Source organism: Strigops habroptila, chromosome 3 (genome assembly GCF_004027225.2).
Source record: "Strigops habroptila isolate Jane chromosome 3, bStrHab1.2.pri, whole genome shotgun sequence".
Lineage (NCBI taxonomy): Eukaryota > Metazoa > Chordata > Aves > Psittaciformes > Psittacidae > Strigops > Strigops habroptila.
In genome coordinates, this window is record NC_044279.2 from 37,809,291 (window position 1) to 37,826,567 (window position 17,277).

At 37.6% G+C, this 17,277-nt stretch overlaps 1 protein-coding gene across 5 annotated transcripts in view; it reads left to right on the top strand.

Moving 5' to 3' along the window:
- The window catches only part of RAB3IP (RAB3A interacting protein), a 35,452-nt gene extending 19,562 nt beyond the window's left edge, over positions 1 to 15,890 (top strand). For 4 of the 5 annotated variants that reach the window (XM_030479529.1, XM_030479530.1, XM_030479533.1 and 1 more), the window contains 7 exons: positions 1,122 to 1,199; positions 1,576 to 1,779; positions 6,560 to 6,688; positions 8,983 to 9,095; positions 12,575 to 12,674; positions 12,773 to 12,842; positions 15,748 to 15,890. In XM_030479529.1, coding sequence (XP_030335389.1) covers positions 1,122 to 1,199; positions 1,576 to 1,779; positions 6,560 to 6,688; positions 8,983 to 9,095; positions 12,575 to 12,674; positions 12,773 to 12,842; positions 15,748 to 15,830 — 777 coding nt within the window. In that variant the 3' untranslated portion in view covers positions 15,831 to 15,890. Of the gene's footprint in view, positions 1 to 1,121; positions 1,200 to 1,575; positions 1,780 to 6,559; positions 6,689 to 8,982; positions 9,174 to 12,574; positions 12,675 to 12,772; positions 12,843 to 15,747 lie in introns of those variants that run through there. The other variant, XM_030479531.1, reaches the window with a different exon arrangement.
- The last annotated feature ends 1,387 nt before the right edge of the window (positions 15,891 to 17,277 follow it).

Consider the following 17,277-nt stretch of genomic DNA (forward strand, 5'->3'; position numbering starts at 1 on the left):
TATATATTACATTATTACACTGTAATAGCACTGTAACATGCTTTGCTTTCCAAGGTGCATCACTAAGCAGAAACTGCATGCTCAATGTTAAATGTATTTGTACACATTGTATAAATGTGTATGTTCCCATTCCTGCATGTGTCTGTTGTTACTTAAGAGAATTTTACAAACCCATATTATACAGCTGTGTTGTATGCCAGTGGGAGCCAGATCTTCTGGTATGATGATGTATGAACTTTTTTGTTTTATTTATATAGCGTCCAGATACGTGCTAGGCGCTTTACAGATATGAGAAGGATCTTATCGCAAATAACGTAGTTGATGGCTCTGATCTTTCAATCTTTGTTGCTCAGTAAGTACCAAGTAAGAACAGTAATTTGATCACAGGAGCAAATTGCTGGATCAGAGCCTAAACAAATACTTTATGCAGACAAAAGTCTTAGAGGTATGAGGTAAAAGGATGTTGAAAAAATCCCCAGTCCTTTTATGCTTGCTTCATGATTGGCTTAGCCTTGTTTCTTTACTTGGATTGAGCTTTAGTGCTTTTTCTGTTCTACTTAAGAAATGTTTATTAACCCACAAACTATGCTTAAGCTGTTGCTTTGTCTGTTTCATTGATGGTAAGAATTTAGACATAGTTGTTTGACCGGTTCCTTCATGTAGAAATTCACAGTTGATTAAAACTGGTTATTCTGGATAGAAGAAGGGAGAAGTTCTTTTGAATGTGCTACTGTGCCCATGTTGCTTTTGTTGCTACTGGTTGAGTCTTTCTCTTGGGGGTCAAGGAACTTGACTTGTCAGCCACTGAAGCATGACTGGAGCCTGGCGTTCATGACAGGTATTGTTCCTACTGGAGGGGGATGGGTGGAGTTGCTGTATTTCTGAATCTGGGCTCAGGATCAAGGAGAAGAAACTTGGTGGGCCAGTGATCAATCCAAATGATAGATCTGTAGGTATTCTTTGGTATGTAACTGCTATCAAGGCTGTTGCACAACTTACTATTTACAAATAGTCTCTGTGAAGCAAAAGTGTGTCCTTAGTTTGGGTTTGGTTTTTGTTTTTTTTTACGGGACCTTGTAAATTTGTTTGAAGCATTTATACTAGCTAAATATTTTTTACAGGAAGCACACAAAATGGTTAAAGAAGCTAATGTCAAACAAGCTGCAGCAGAAAAACAGTTAAAAGAAGCACAAGGAAAGGTAAGTTTTTTCCTGCTTGCTTGCTTTGTCTTTTCATATGGTTATAAATCTAAAGCGTGAATCATTAAGATGTAAATAGTGCATAACCTGTGTACATTACTAAAATGTAATAATGTTTTGTGTTGCCTTGACATATTCTTAGCTAAAACCTGTGGACATAACTGGTGTTTCAGCATCAGGTAGCTGTCAAGGTGCATAGGAAGCCAGTGTTACAACAGCAGGCAATTGCTTAGGCATCTGCGTGTTAGTACTGTTGGAAGATAAAGTCTTGAATTGAACTAAGATAACTGGAAATTTTGTTAAATAACTTAACATATTCATAGCCTAATACAATATTTTTGTTTGTTAATGACTTCATTTTTATCTCCCACCCAAGATTGATGTCCTCCAGGCTGAAGTAGCAGCACTGAAAACACTAGTACTGTCTACTTCACCAACATCTCCAACTAAAGAGTTTCAGTCTAGTGGAAAAACTCCTTTTAAGAAAGGCCATGCAAGAAACAAGAGTACAAGCAGTGCTATGGGTGGCAGTCATCAGGACCTTACCATGATGCAGCCAATTGTAAAAGACTGTAAGGAGGTAACAGTACAAGAATTGTCCTCTTTTTGCTGATAAGCTGGCTTTATTGTTTTGTTTTACTCAGAGTAAATGTAGTCTGTATTAAGCCTTCCTGTAATACTGACTATTTTAGAGATTTTTTTCATTAATGAAAGAAAATTCCTCTTGCATACCAATAGATGGTGATTTTTCCAAGTCTTGTTTAGCTTTAAATCATTAAGGGAAGCTGAGATGAGATTTGAAATATTGAAATGAATAATTTAGAGATGGGAATTTAAAAAGAACCCAACACAGCAGTAGAACTGAATGATAAGTCCTGGTGGCTTTGTACAAGGTCCACCACTGAAAGTTCATAAACTTTCACAAACATTTCATAAACTGTCATAGAAAAGAGGAGAGTAATTTTCTAGATCAATAAAAGGTGAAAGAAGCCAGGGAAAAGATGGAGTCAAGAGTTTATTGGAGAACAGAAGGAGAGTTACCACTGGAGTTGCAGAGGGGCCTGTGGCTTTTTTTTTTTTTTATCTACTTCTGTAACTGAAAATGGGGAAATAATGAGGTGACAGGTTGGTGCTGGAGTCCTTGGAATGGTCACCAAAGAGTGACCAAAGAGTTGAGTAGGATCTTATGATACTGAGTGGTTAGCAGAACAGCAGATGAAATTCAAAATCAATAAATGAGAAATGAGGCATCTAAGGCTAAAAAACACAACTCTTCAGACAGCAGTTGTGGACCTGGAAATACCTACATTATGCTGGGGGGGGGGGGGGGGGGATATAAATTGCAAGTAGTGTACTTGTGGATAATTCTCTGAAAGCCCCAAAACTCAGTGATGGTTAAGGACCCACAGGGCTTTAGGAGTTGTTAGGAAAGGAATACATAGAAAGAAAAAGCATACTCCTGTATAAACCTATAGTAAATGTGTGTGTCTATTCAAGCAGCTATGATTTCTTCATCTCAGAAAGGACATAATGAAAATATCAGGAAGTGTGACATAGATGGTCAAACCTTCTGTGTAGAGAGAGACATTTGAGGTAGAAGAAAAATCTATGCAATCACAGGTGACATGGGAAAGATTAACGGTGAACAAGTATGAATGATTTCTTGTAATAAGAAAACTCTGGAAGCTAAAAGGAAAATAATTTTCAGTCAGTACCTAACGAATGAAACTTTACAACTCATTGTCACGAGGTGGCATGACTAAAAATGTAAATGTGTTCAAAACGTAGCCATGCAGAGTGACAAAAGAAAAACTTGTCAAGGTATATAAAAGATAGGTACGGCATTTGGCTTAGGAAGCTTCTTTAAGTACAGATGGCTAGAAGCTGGGAGGCTGTGAAATGAAGACACATCACTGTCTTTCCTCTTGTACTGCTCTGCAGCCAGTGCTGTGAGTGCTTGCTGTTGTCAGAGGGATAACAGGCTAACTGGATCTTTAATGTGATTCACAGTGGCCATTTTTATACTTCGTTTTGCCAGTCATCATTTATACTATACATCTTTTTACTAGAAATCTAGAAAATAAAGGCATTTTCCAGTTTGTTTCATACTTGAGCCTCAAAAAAAAAAAAAAGCTTTACATCCTGCCTGCCCACTTTCAGTGGTATCCAGGAGGTTTTCCTTATTAAAATTGAATCCTTGTTGCTCCTTAGAAAAGGAGAGAGCTGGAATGGAATCCAGTTACTTTGCAAGCATCACACTGAGGTCATGACTCAATGAAATTTTTAATTGTTGAGCAAGAGTGAGAGAGGGAAGAAATCTGTTTTGCTTCATTTTCTTGTGGAGAGAAAGTGGTGAGTGTGAAGGCCATGCTGCAGAAGGTCCAGCCTGCCTGACATTTTTCTCTAGTTCAGTCTCCTTTTTGTTGGCTGCGTAAGGAGACACTTAGAGGCTGATAGAGGCTGCTCAAAACAGGTGACCTTCTTCCAGTGACAACCCAGGGCATCAGTAAGAAACACATGGATTTTCCACCCCCTGGGACATGCATCTGTCTCTCTCTTTTCTGAGCAGGAGTATTTAATGAGTCCAACATGGGGTGAAGAAAGCAAGATTGCATGGTGATTAGGGCATTGTTTTAAGCAGAGATATGCCTTCCCTACTGCTCCCATTATCCAGTGCTTTGTGGTTTTGGTTACTGCTTTTGTGTATTGTTGGTCTAAGGTAAATGTTTTTGCATTTCTGGGAGCTGGGTCTGAAACCTAGTTCTTCTCCCTTCTTGCTAATCATTCTTGCCACTGAGTTAGGTTACCCTTTGCATGTTTTTCTTCAAAAGAGGAGCTCAGAGTGCTGCCTTCCTCAAGGGTATGTAGTGGCCTGATGGTAGGGGGAATACAGCTTTGGATGCTTATGGAGAATCTACTACCCAGAGCTTTGCATTTCAACTTGTTGAATGGAGCTGGGTGTAAACACATGTCAGCTCTCAGGTTTCTTTGTGGAATGTAGGCAGAGTGGCTGGCTGTCCACTCCAGACTGCAGTGGAGCCAGAAAGGTGCCAGCATCCCAGAGAAATGCTTCCTAGCAAGTGGGAGTAACCTCTAGGATAAGTATACATGTCTAATTAATTCAGATATTAACAGGACTTAGGCAAGCTGAATAGCTGCCTGAATCTTAAGCAGGCAGGTAGCATCCACTTAGTGTAAATGCTGATAGATGCATCAGTGTTGTTCAAAGAGCTCAAGCATTTTTCTGATGTTGTTTTACTGTAAAATGAAAGCATTATAAACATTTCACTAGAACTATTATTTCCATTGGCTGTCTATTCAATTGCAGGTTATCAAAACTTTGATCTAGTGAAAGCGAAAGTAAAGGCAGGGAGGAGACATGTAGCACCCAGTGTAGATTGGAAAGGAAGAGCATCAGCCTATAGCCACTGAGCAGTTTTTTTTCAAGGCAGCTTCTTTGTAAATTGCAGGTTTGGGTGAAATTGAAAAAATAACCAAGTTAATAAGAAATGCATATTAATTTTTAGAATACTATAGTACAAATCAAAAATGCCTTTTAATTTTTCCTGCTGATACCTCTTCACTGTATTCATTTTAAAGCTGGGCCCGAGGTGGGTTTTAAGGTATGGGAAATGTTCCTTTAGGGAGCAAGTTACACCTATTGAATTTCATTTGTAGAATGAGATTGGTGGCTTAGCAACCAGAGCATTTATGGACTAGCTTAATTAAGATGGTTGTTCCTGATTGTACCTGAGTGTAAGGCAAATAGCTCTAATGGAAAACAAATTCACCAGTCTAATTTTTATAGGTTCTTTTCCAAGGAAAAAACCCCACAAAAATGACAAAAGAACTCCCCCAAATATATATGTAAAAGAATGACGAGCTGGGAGCTCAGGGGAGAGGTAATGCACAGGGAAAGAACAAAAGACTGAAAAAGGTTGGTGCAAAGAACTGTAATGATCTTTTTAATAGGATTAAAAATAAATTATTTTAATTCTTATTATATGTGGTTTTGCCTCTTCTGTTATCTCACCTGCATTATTTGGTTTTAATATTACAAAATTTTAAAATCACATCCTGGCTTATCTTTGGCCTGTAGTGTACATCCCTTCCTATAGCTTTAGGTTTGGGTTTTAGGAGTATAGGTCTGCTATAGTACAAGAAAGGGATTTAACAACCAGTTGGAGGGAAAGGTGCTAAGTCTGTGTCAGCAGAATGTTAAAACCAGTCTGAGGATGGTGTTGTATATCCCATTGGGGACAGGCATTAGTCTTTTTCATTGGATTAGGAGTATGTGTTGGAAGCACTCATCCCCACTCTTGCTTGGTTCATGTCTTGGAGCAGTGTTGGTGCCTGTGAACAGGATCCTTCTCAGGTAATTCTAAACCAGATGATGCCCTCTGGGAGTACCTTGGTGTGCTGCAGTTAGTGGGTAGCTAGCCCATGGGACAGCCTGTTCCATAACGCAAACATGGGTTTTCATAGGGACGTAGTGCCATTCTCCTGAGCACCAGAGTGGATAGGTGCATTCCCACTGCTAAATCTCAACATAGAGATGAAAAAAGGTATTTTCAATGCAGATAAACCCATCTCTTCCTAACACAGAGCATGCTTGCTTACTTCTAGCATGATTTAATGGGTTGTTTTAGTATTTCTCTGTTGACTAGAGGAGCTGTGGGGGAGCAGGCTCATAAATCATGCCCACTGAATATCCTTGCTGCCCTGCTGTAGCATGGTGTAGGAGAGAGTTTGGGCATAAAGGTGAAAAATGGAGAATAAGACCATAGTTTTAATTGATTTGTATATTGACTTCCTGTTTTCCTGTGTTAGTATATTTAGTGTGTTAAATGTCTACTTTCTTAGGGCATTCGGATAGCAGTGTGTTACATTCAGGTGTAGGGTGAACGGATGAGATTTCTAGGATTGCAGTTATTTTCTTAAGATTTCTCTGCATTTCTGTACCTGACAGAAATGGAGATGGGACTAAAATACTGTAATGAAGATGCATCAACAATAATTTTCTTTTTTTTTCTGTTAAACCATCGGTTATGTTTTTCAAAGCTACCCTGGAAGCTTAGTAAATCGGGAAGAAGTAATGAGCTTGTCCCTGGTGTAGTGGTGAGCAGTGAATGGATTACCTCCGTGTCTTGAAAATTATATGTTTTGATTTGCTTATATTTACAGTCTTAGGAAAGTGAATTTAAGAAGGTGTTTGTAGCTGGGGCATGACAGTATTCTTTCACAGTGCAATGGAAAGCATTTAGTTTTAATGCTCATTATTTTCCCGTGACTATTTGCAAATAATACAGTAGTGTGATAATTGCAGTACTAACATATGTGAATTTTTGTGTGTATTTTAGGCTGACCTATCTTTGTACAATGAATTCAGATCTTGGAAGGATGAGCCTACTATGGACAGAACATGTCCTTTCTTGGACAAAATTTATCGGGAAGATATTTTTCCATGTTTAACCTTCTCAAAAAGTGAGGTAATGGAAATAGTCTAAATGTGGTCGCTGATGCTTCATGAAACATATTTAAGGGAAAAGCCAATAGGCTATTAAAAATGTTTTCATCTGAAGTTTAACCATTTTTGTTTCATTAGAGTGTGACAGTTTACAGTGAAATGCTGAAGTTTAGTCTGGAGTATTGTAATGATCCTTTTTTGCTTCACTGTTTTATTTATGCTATTACAGATAAGGCCTTTTTAGGTCTACTCTTTCAGATATTACTCCTTTCTGGCAGAATCAGATGTTTGTAGGAATGAATGGTGGGTTTTTTCCTGATATTTAAGAGAGACTGTTTTGTAGAAATAGTATCCTGTTACTGTCTCTTGTTTACATAGGGGGCAGTAGAGACCAATATATTGAATTTTGTGGACCAGTTTTCTCTCATATCAATCAGAGCAAGCTGCAAGCACAGTCTTTTCTTAGTTTTGTTTTCTCGAAGGGAGGTTTGAGTTACAAGAACTAGACTTTGGGATTTGATGTGATTCAACAGGGGCAGTTTGGGAATGTGGTTTTAGATGAAACAAATGATGAGGTTTGGATTTGGTGTTTGTTTTTTGTTTGTTTGCTTGTTTTTAGCTCATGTTATTCCTACACGCTCTCCCATGGAGAGGAAGGATAGGCATTTTAGCCATGCTGGTAGTAATATGGAACCATTTCCAGCTCCAACTGCTTTACTTAGGTTTTGTTCTTAAGCAGCATTTACAGGCTGTAGCTGTGATATCAGTTGCTAAGGCAAAGGGATCATATTCTTAGATCTCTATTAAAGTAAGAATAACCAATTTTAAAGCCCTCAGACTTGATATTTTTCCCCCCACTAAAATTAAACACCTCACATGGAAAAGGCTGTATTTTCTTCCTAATGCTTCTCTGTTGTTTTCATGTGATGGTGTTCTTTTGCCATGCTTTTCATGTACTATTACTTGCTGGCCATAAGCATTTGTGATCTTTTAGTTAACTTTAAACCAGTTCATTATGGTTGGTGTACAGCATCATATGAACCTTTCTCACTAGAAAGTTTACTTGGTTACTATGGGAATTAAATTGCTGCTGCAGTATATGTAAGTAGGCCATGCTGTTGTCTTTCCCAGCAACTTCATTTTGTTTTTTTCTGCTTCAGTGATGATAAAATTACTGTGGATTTGTATTTTCTCATAAGGAAAGAACGAAGCTTCTAGCACTTTGGTCAGTTAAATCAGTTATTATTTCTAGATATTGTACATAGTAACCAACTTCTGTTTTCATTTGAATATTTGATAAACTAATGTGCAGTTAAACCAAACAATAAACTACACAAGTATTGTGTTTCTGAATAATTGGAAATGCAGTTATTTGCATGGTTGAAGTGTTACATTAATTCTCAGTAGCCTCTTGTGTATGTGAGTAGTGTTTTGCTTTTGGGAGATGGCAGAGAAAGATTATTTCATGTGATTACTATAATATAACATTCTGTTTTTAAAATATTCCAAGTACAATAGAAAAACATCTTTACTCAGTAGGAAGGAAACTTGTCACGGAACTATTTCACTAATAACACAAATTACACCTTCTTTTATATCAGGTAATAGCTATTACTTGTCCATACTTAAACAGTAGTCTTGGGCAAGTGTTTAGTTCAAACAAGCAAAATGAGTATTTCTAGTGTTTTATAACTGTGTATCTATAAAGAATTAACATAAAAAGCCTGAGCAGAGTGGCACTTTTGTTAGAGTTTGAAAGTTGCAACTGGCTTTTCTATATATTATGTTGGCTTTTCTGTGTATTGTTCAGTCTTACTTGTTTGAAGATATTTCTAAAGCTATCTTTGGCTGAAAAGCATATTTACTTCTTTTTTTTTTTTTGCAACATAAGGAAGCATGCTGCATCATTTTGTGTTTCTATAGAACACAATAAAATCAGAGCAATTCTTTAAGTTTGTACCATATCCAGTCTCTGATAAGAACATTGCATGTACAAATATACGCGCTATTTGGGCTTATGAGGAATAACTGAAAATACAGTTAGCATTTTAAACATACTTCATTACATTCCCAGCTGTAAAGGCAGTTATCTTGCCTCAGGGAGGGCAGGGTTATTTGGAGGGCAGAATTTCAGGAGTCTGGAAATGGGACCTCTGGTTCATGATGAAAGCAAAATCTCATTTGTAATTGAATTTATGTTTGGTGAATTGATTTTTTCCAGTGTTCCTTACTTTACAGAAGAAGAAATATGTCACTGCTTTGAGGCAATAGATAAAACAGAGCTGTTTTTAACTGCTTTCTGAATTTCTCTTGCAGTTGGCTTCAGCTGTTCTGGAAGCTGTTGAAAACAACACTCTGAGCATTGAACCTGTTGGCTTGCAACCTGTTCGATTTGTGAAAGCTTCTGCAGTTGAATGTGGGGGACCAAAGTATGTTAAGCTAACAGAGCGTGAATCTTGACTCATTTGAGAAAACTGCTAGCAACCGATCACCTCAGTCAAATTTGTGTAACTTAAACTTTATTTCCTAAATATTTAAGACTTCACAGTTGCTGTTATAAGATTTTATGGGGAAAGTAAGCAACTAATAAATGAAACTTTAAAAAAGACTAATGTAGAACAAATCTTTAAGACAAATTCCTTTTTTGGGAGAGCTGTTTACTTCACTTTAAGCATTGACCACAGAAGTAACATTTGCTTCCTCAGAGAAGACCATCCTGGTACTTAGAAGAGATGCATTTGAACTAGGGGCTATCACTGCAAAACATTATGAAAGAAATAGGTATCAAAGTAGCACAGGCTGCATACTGGACATCTGCAGTGTTTGTGGCATAAGAAATTTAGGACTACATAGCATATGGACAAAGGTAGCTGCAGGATTTGAGAGGTGATAAAGAAAGTAAATCCTCTGAATTTTGAGTAGGAGGAATGTAATGAAGGTGAGATTGAAGGTGAGTTTGAACCTAAAGCAGGAAGTATGCTTGAGCGACAGGAAGGGAATTTTAGAAATTTTGGAATGTTCCTAGAGGAATCTGAAGCAAGACTTGTTGTCAGGTGCTGATACAGACTTTAAAGTGAGGTGGGAGGGACTTGCCCAAGCCACTGGGGCTTTGATGGGTGTGAAGGAGAAGGAAGGGATATGTCAGGGTTAAGCAAGCAAGGTCAGAGTTAATCTGGAGCCTTCCAAATCTTGAGAAAGCCTTGATTTTTCTGTCGGAGATCTTTTGGACGAGTTGACAGTTCTTTCTGTAGTATTTGTTTTCACAGAGCTCAGTTTTCTGGTAGAAAACTTACACTGAAATGTTTTTATCTGGCTCTTAAGATATTTTTTTTTTCTTTCCTCATTGCTATTGGCTTTTAGTTCTTGGTTTTTTTCCTCTGGTTTTGAGTGGAAGAGAAAATACATTTAATCAGATTTCGGAATTTTTCACTTTCTCGTTAAAGAAACTGTATAAAATGAAAATTGTGTTTTATGACTTAATCTTTGATCCTTTCTAGCCTACAAAATTCAGGCATTAATATATTCTTCAGCTTACTCCTGGCACCTGAAAACATGCTCTTTGAGCTGTAACAACTCCTTATCATAAGAGCCCACCACCAATAATGGGACTACACAAGCGGTGGTGATTTCAAGTCCAAGATAAATCTGTGAGCTGTGTTCCATGAATGCAGTAAAGAATCTGAACAGCCAGAAGCTACTGAAACAAGCCATGTGTCATTAATGAGCAATTGGCAAATTGATTTTAAATCATTGTGGTTCAAGCAGCTTCCCTACATCTTGGCATGATGAAATACTTACTCAAAACCAGGAGACTCAATTGCATCATTCAGAAGTTTCATGAGATTTTAAATCTGCTTTCTCCAGTGTAAGATAAATTTTTAATTAGAACTTAAATAGTTGGCTAGGTATACATTAACATTTTGAGATGACAATGCACAAATTGTAGTTTAGTTACTGTAGGTATATCGAAAGCCACGTGTATTCCTTTCTGCCTTTTTCCACTGTTATGTAGCAACAAAAACTTTTGTGGTGTTGCTTGTAGATAAGTAGTGGGTAAGGAATATGCAATATTTAAGTGTAATTTGACAGCAAATGTGCTTTGCCTTATAGATGCTTACTGGCACTGAATAGGAAACAGGCGTTCCAGTTTTCTCTGAATCAGAGAAGCAGTTTCACTTTTTTTATTTTTATACACTGCAAAGCACTATTTTTATTGAAAACACTTAAATAGACAACATAATATAGACAAACTGTAAATAATAATAAAAACTAGAGTAATGTTTTTAAAGGAATTTATTTTATTGTAGAATAAAGGCTGGGGGATGGGGAAACACCTGCATAAAATAGCAGGTAATAACCTAATGGCAAAATAGCCGAGGATGGAGAGCTGCGATAACAGTGAAGAAAGGTTCTTGCTATACAGAAGTTACTGAATGGTGCCTGTGATGATGTGTAGTAAGTGCTGCCTTAACAAAAGACAGCTGGGTTTCCCCACAGGATTCAAATAATTGTCCCCATGGGGAACAAAGCTGTAAGCTGCATGTGTGCCGTGCAGCGCAGAACCGAGTCATTAGTGGTAACTGTCATGCCAGCATTTAACCCGGTGTGATGGAAGATAGCATATAGAAGGTAATTCTATAGCCAGAAGGAAAAAAGGGCTTTATTTTCCTTGCATTGAAAGTCTGTCTGTCTTCTCACAAAAGCTTGACTGAAACTGCAATCAGCTTGCTTCAGCTACTATAGGATTTCTTGGATCAATGGACTGCTGTCAGTCCTCATAAATTGCTATGGAAAGTCATATAGACTCTTCAATTTTCTCCTGTCTCACGTGGTTCTGTGGACCAGCTGCAGGCTATTTAAAAGGGCCTCTGAGCCACTGTTTAGAACCACAGAAGCTTAGTAATTTTTGTTTCACTTTTGAAAGGCTGCTTGTTCTTAGGCTCCCTAATTTCGTGAGGTAGAAATGGAAGGGAGAAGAGCCAGCAGCTTTTAAAATCAGTGTAACAGTGGATGCCATGACAACCCTGTTCATCTGAGATGCTGCAAGATAGAAATTCCAAGTAAATAAAATTCCTGGTTTATTTAAGTTTATTAAGATTGTATTAATAGCAGTTTCCTCAAGAGATTCAAACCTTCTTTTTCTAAAGAATGTTAGAGGAAATTTTCTTTCCCTTTTCCTGTACTGCTTTTGGGGGGGGGGGGGGAGGGGGGAGAGGGGGAAGGAGTCATGGTGACGGCTCACCTTTCTTTGTTCCTGAATATGACATACTCGCAATACACCAGCAGAAGTAAATTTGTTTATATTACCATCACTTTTTGTAGTGGCAGTGGAAAGAATTATTGCCAGACAGCCTGTTTTCCTTTGTCCCAAATGATTTTATACTCTGAATGTAAAATATGAGTTCAATTTGGGCATAAATGCAAAGCTGGTCTTAGGACGCATCTGAGAGAGGCCTCAGGGAATTGGCTGCTATTCTGTAGGGCTGATATTTTTTTATGATGAACTGCAACACCAAGCAGAATTTTTAAAAAAATCTGTGTAAATGTTGGCATCAACTGATAATTTAAACAATGTTTGTTTCACATACAAAGAGTCAATGAAAGAAATCCCACTGTTCCAGAGTTGTCAAGCCAACTTGAATTAGTGAATATGGAAGTATATGACCAGAGCTGAAGAAAGTTCTCAAAATCAGAAATGCATCATGGTACACCGGTGTTGAAACAAAATCACTCCTTATGGAACTAAAATAATTGACAACATAATGTAATAATTGCAGCCTGTAAAATGAAGGCAGAGACTTGGGTACTTGTTCCAATATGAAACAAATTAACTCCTTAAACACATGCAGGTGTTTGGACATTAATGTCAGATTAGTTTATTAAATCATGCAAACTCTGTATTTTGTAGGAAATGTGCTCTCAGTGGACAAAGTAAGTCATGCAAGCATCGAATCAAATTAGGAGATTCAAGCAGTTATTATTACATTTCTCCTTTCTGCCGTTACAGGGTAAGTAGATTTATTGCGATTTCATTTGGAGTAGCAGTTTAGTTATTTTTTCCATACTATTATACAAAATTAACCACCTTTATTTTGTATGGGTTCAGATCACTTCTGTGTGTAACTTCTTCACATATATTCGATACATCCAGCAAGGACTGTTGAAGCAGCAAGATGGTGAGTAGGAAATTGTATTTGGCATATATAAATAGAAATTTACATAGTGCATGTGCCTAAAACTTGCTATCTGTGCACAATAGCAGTGACCTGACATTGCAGGAAAGCTGTTTGTTGGTAGTCTGTTGTAATTTTGAGAATTTGGTAATAAACTCCAATAAAGTTACTTTTTAAACAAGAACAAATTAAAAAGTAGTGACTTTTAGTCCATCTAAAGTTATTCAGTAAGAAACGTTACAAAAAATTCAGTAACGAGAGCAGTTAGTCACAGTTTTTCCACACAGTATTCAAAAGTCAAGTCTCTCTCACACAATATGGAAATATTTTAGACCAAAAAAACCTTCATTTTAGTTTGGTCTGGGCCATTTTTTTCTTCTTCTACTTGGTGTTTTGGTGCATCTTCTTTTTTCATGCATTGAGAATTCAGACAGCTGTTCTTGTCAGACTATCAGAGAGAGCTGGCAAGGATGACAGTATTTTGGGTTAAATTGTAAAAACTGAACAGAAAACTATACTGTAACTGTTTGTCTTGGTGCAGCTGAGATCTGAGGCCTTGGCCATTGCTGTGGCATGGCAAACTCTCTTCATTAGGCCTCTGGTTATAAATGTAGGGCTTGATTGTCCTCCACCCCAAAAGGGAAATGTTTTGGGGTTTTTTTTGTGGATACCAGGTTGCTTTGTTCCTGTCAGTAGCATATCCAACAACTGCCTATTTAAACTCTGCCTGCATGGTAATTCAGAAATTTGCTTAGCTGTGCTATTCAGTTTCAATATGTCTATATCATAGAATCACAGAATGGTTTGGGTTGGAAGGGCCTTTAAAGATCATTTAGTTCCAACCCCCTGCCATGGGCAGGGACACCTTCCACTAGACCAGGTTGCTCCAAGCCCCGTCCAACCTGGCCTTGAACACTGCCAGGGATGGGGCAGCCACAGCTTCTCTGGACAACCTGTGCCAGCGCCTCACCACTCACTGTAAAGAATTCCTCATATCTTATCTAAATCTTCCTGCTTCCAGTTTAAAACTATTCGCCTTGTCCTGTCTCTATGCACCCTTGTAAAAAGTCCCTCTGGATTTCTTTAGGTACGTTTTTAGGTAGTCACTGGTCCGTATTCACAAGGCTATTTTACCCGTTTATCACTGTAAAAGAAAAGTATGTTGATTTGATTGTTTAAACTGTACATAACTGATGTAATTGTATTTCTTGTCCATGTGAAAGAATATTGCCCAATGGCCTTCAGTCCGGGGAAACAAACCATATCTCTTAGGCTCCTGGATTTGCTAAACACAGATAGGGGAAAAAAGTGCCATTAGCCCCGTGTCAATAGCTACTTAAAAGATTGCTTTAACTTTTAAATTTTTTTTATTTTTTTAAGGTGTTTTTTTTTAGTTCGGTTGCATTTTTGAAAGCAGAGTAAAACAGCTTTAATGATTATAGATGTCTGTGCTTTTCATTCTTCCAGTCATTGAGTCTGTGGGGATTTGGTTCATCCAGAATTTTGCTAGAATTAGCCCTCCTTTGGTTTACCTCACCTATAGTCGTCATCTCTGATGTTTCTCAATTTTCAGAGCTCAGTATTTTAACTACACCCAAATCTTTTGTTTTCGTTTCCAATGTGAAATACTCCTGAGGTGATAGATAGACTGTGCCTTGCAAAAAGTAATGCTGCTAACTTTCCTTGTCAAAGGGAATAATATTCATTGAATTCAGCAGAAATTCACCTGTTTCATACACTAAATTATGTCTAATAAAACCTTCCAATGGTGGTAACTTTTACTTCATTACTAGCATTGCAGAAGATCTTGAAAATGTTATTTAAGCTTTAATTCAGTTTATAGTTAAAAGGCTTTTACTTTGACCGAAAGGACCTATATAGTTTCAACTAAAAATTATTTACTTTGCTATTGAGATAAAGGAATGAAGTTAATATTTTTCCATTAAATAATGAAATATTTTCAGCATTATCACAATTATTTATTCTTCATAAGAACTTTTGAAAAAACCTTGAGTTTGGTTCAGTTGTCACCTTTACCAGTCAGTTCAGCTCAGTTGTCACCTTTACCGTTAAAACCGGAATTGGCAGTTGTAGCTTGATGTAAGTATTTCAACAATACCTTTACAAGAATGTAGGCACTCGGGATAGTTGTCCGCATAATGCATTGCTTGTATTTCTACTTATATTTTGAAATATGATAGGGAAGATCTTGTATACGTGTTGCTTAGGTTAATAATCTTCAGTCATTCTACGTCATGGTCTTGACTGTGTGGAAATTATTTTTGTCTTGAATAATTCTATACTCAACAATATTGTTTTGTGTTGCTGAGGTGTCTAGAAGCTTATGGTATGCACCAGGCTCATCAAGTTTAGCAAAATACAGCTGAAATAAAAAAACAGGTCTCTCTGTTCCCCAATTTACTGTTGCTGGCAGATTACTGGTAGAAAAAAGAAGGAGGAAGAAAGATTACAAATGGAAAGATTATAACAAAATTACAGATTCTGTGATGAAACAGTTCTTCTCCAACGAGATCTACTTTTTTCTTCCTTTAGTCTTTTAGTTTTGCAGAAAATGAGCTGGGGACAGGGCAATTAAAATAAGAAACTGCAATGAATTGAAGCTGACAAGAAGTACTGATGTATTTTTGTTCCCCAATTTAAAAAGAAATAATCTAAATTTTGGGGAATTTCCTGTAGGGCTATCATTTAGAATTTTTAAAGTGAACGCTTGAACCACTTTTGTCAGAATGAAGCACAAAGAGCCCTCATCCGTGTTGATTCTGCTTTTATGAGATGTTTCCTACTTCTGAAGTTCCCCTAAACTGATGTACAGTGAGGCAGCCCGTATGTGTCAGTTGAGATGAAACATGAATTCAATATGTTTAATGATATTTCTGTCTCTTTTTAGTGGATCAGATGTTCTGGGAAGTTATGCAGCTGCGAAGAGAGATGTCACTAGCAAAACTTGGCTATTACAAGGAAGAGCTCTAAATCTTTTTACTCTTGCACATGCATGAACTTCATTGAATATACATAACTAAAATTGCTGAATCTTTTTTTTGTCATTTGATATTTATTTCCACAAAGTGGGTCCAAGATTTTCTCCTTTTGCAGATGGCACTAAGAAGTACTCTTGATTGTTTTAAACTGACTTATGCTGTATATGCATACATATAATGCTTAGTTGAACAAATGTGGTAAGCACTTGCAGGTGTAATAGTGATTGTAATTTACATTTAAAAACAAAACTTCTGATTAAAGTGTTAGTCTGAAGCAGTGTCTGTCTTCTGTTCTTTGTGATGCAGAATGATGGGAATTTCCCTAATATGTCATTCCAAAGTGTGAAACTGAGATGATTTTATAAAGAAGGAATAAATACCTGACATTTTCTTCATTCTAGTGTTTAAATAGGTGTATGTCTCTCTCTAGGCATGTATGCCAGTACAGTTAACAGGCAACTAGGAGAAGCTGGAATTCTTTGAAGTGCTGCTTTACTGTATTTTTCATAGAATCATAGAATGGTTAGGGTTGGAAAAGACCTTAAGATCATCTAGTTCGAACCCCGCTGCCATGGGCAGGGACATCTCACACTAGACCATGTTGCTCAAGGCTCTGTCCAGCCTGGCCTTGAACGCTGCCGGGGATGGAGCATTTATCACTTCTTTGGGCAGCCTGTTCCAGTGCCTCACCACCCTCACAGTAAAGAACTTCTTCCTTATATCTAACCTGAACTTCCCCTGTTTAAGTTTAAACCCATCACCTTGTCGCTACAGTCCCCTGCAGAGTGTCTCTCTGATATCCTTGTATTGGTTATCAGATACTGGAAGGCTGCTATGAGGTCTCCACGCAGCCTTCTCTTCTCCAGGCTGAACAGCCCCAACTTTCTGTCTTGATACGGGAGGTGCTCCAGCCCCCTTATCCTTGTGGCCCTCCTCTGGACTTGCTCCAACAGCTTCATGTCCTTATGCTGAGGGGACCAGAACTGCACGCAGTGCTCCCCACACAGGTGGGGTCTCACGAGAGCAGAGTAGAGGGGCAGGATCACCTCCTTTGAATTTCAATTTTAAAACAGTGTAAAAAGAGAAACACAGTGAAGAATCAACAGCACAATAAATTTGGGTATCTTCTATCTAAAGTAGGGGGCTTTTCAAAACTTAAGAAACAATAAAATTACCTTGTTCATTCTCTGGTGAGAAATCTGTCTTGTCCTGCCCTATCTGACTTCTAAAAACTGTCTCTTCCCCTCTAAATTTCTTGCATTGGAATTTTTTCATTCCCTTAAATTATCCCCCCCCACCCCCCCGCTTTTTTTGAATTTCCAGTGTTTTATACATCAAATCCTACAGCTGTTCTTGACACTGGAAAAGATCCATTACATGATTTCTTTAACATGCTGATGATAGTTTCTTTACACACACACAATTTGCTACAAAGAGAA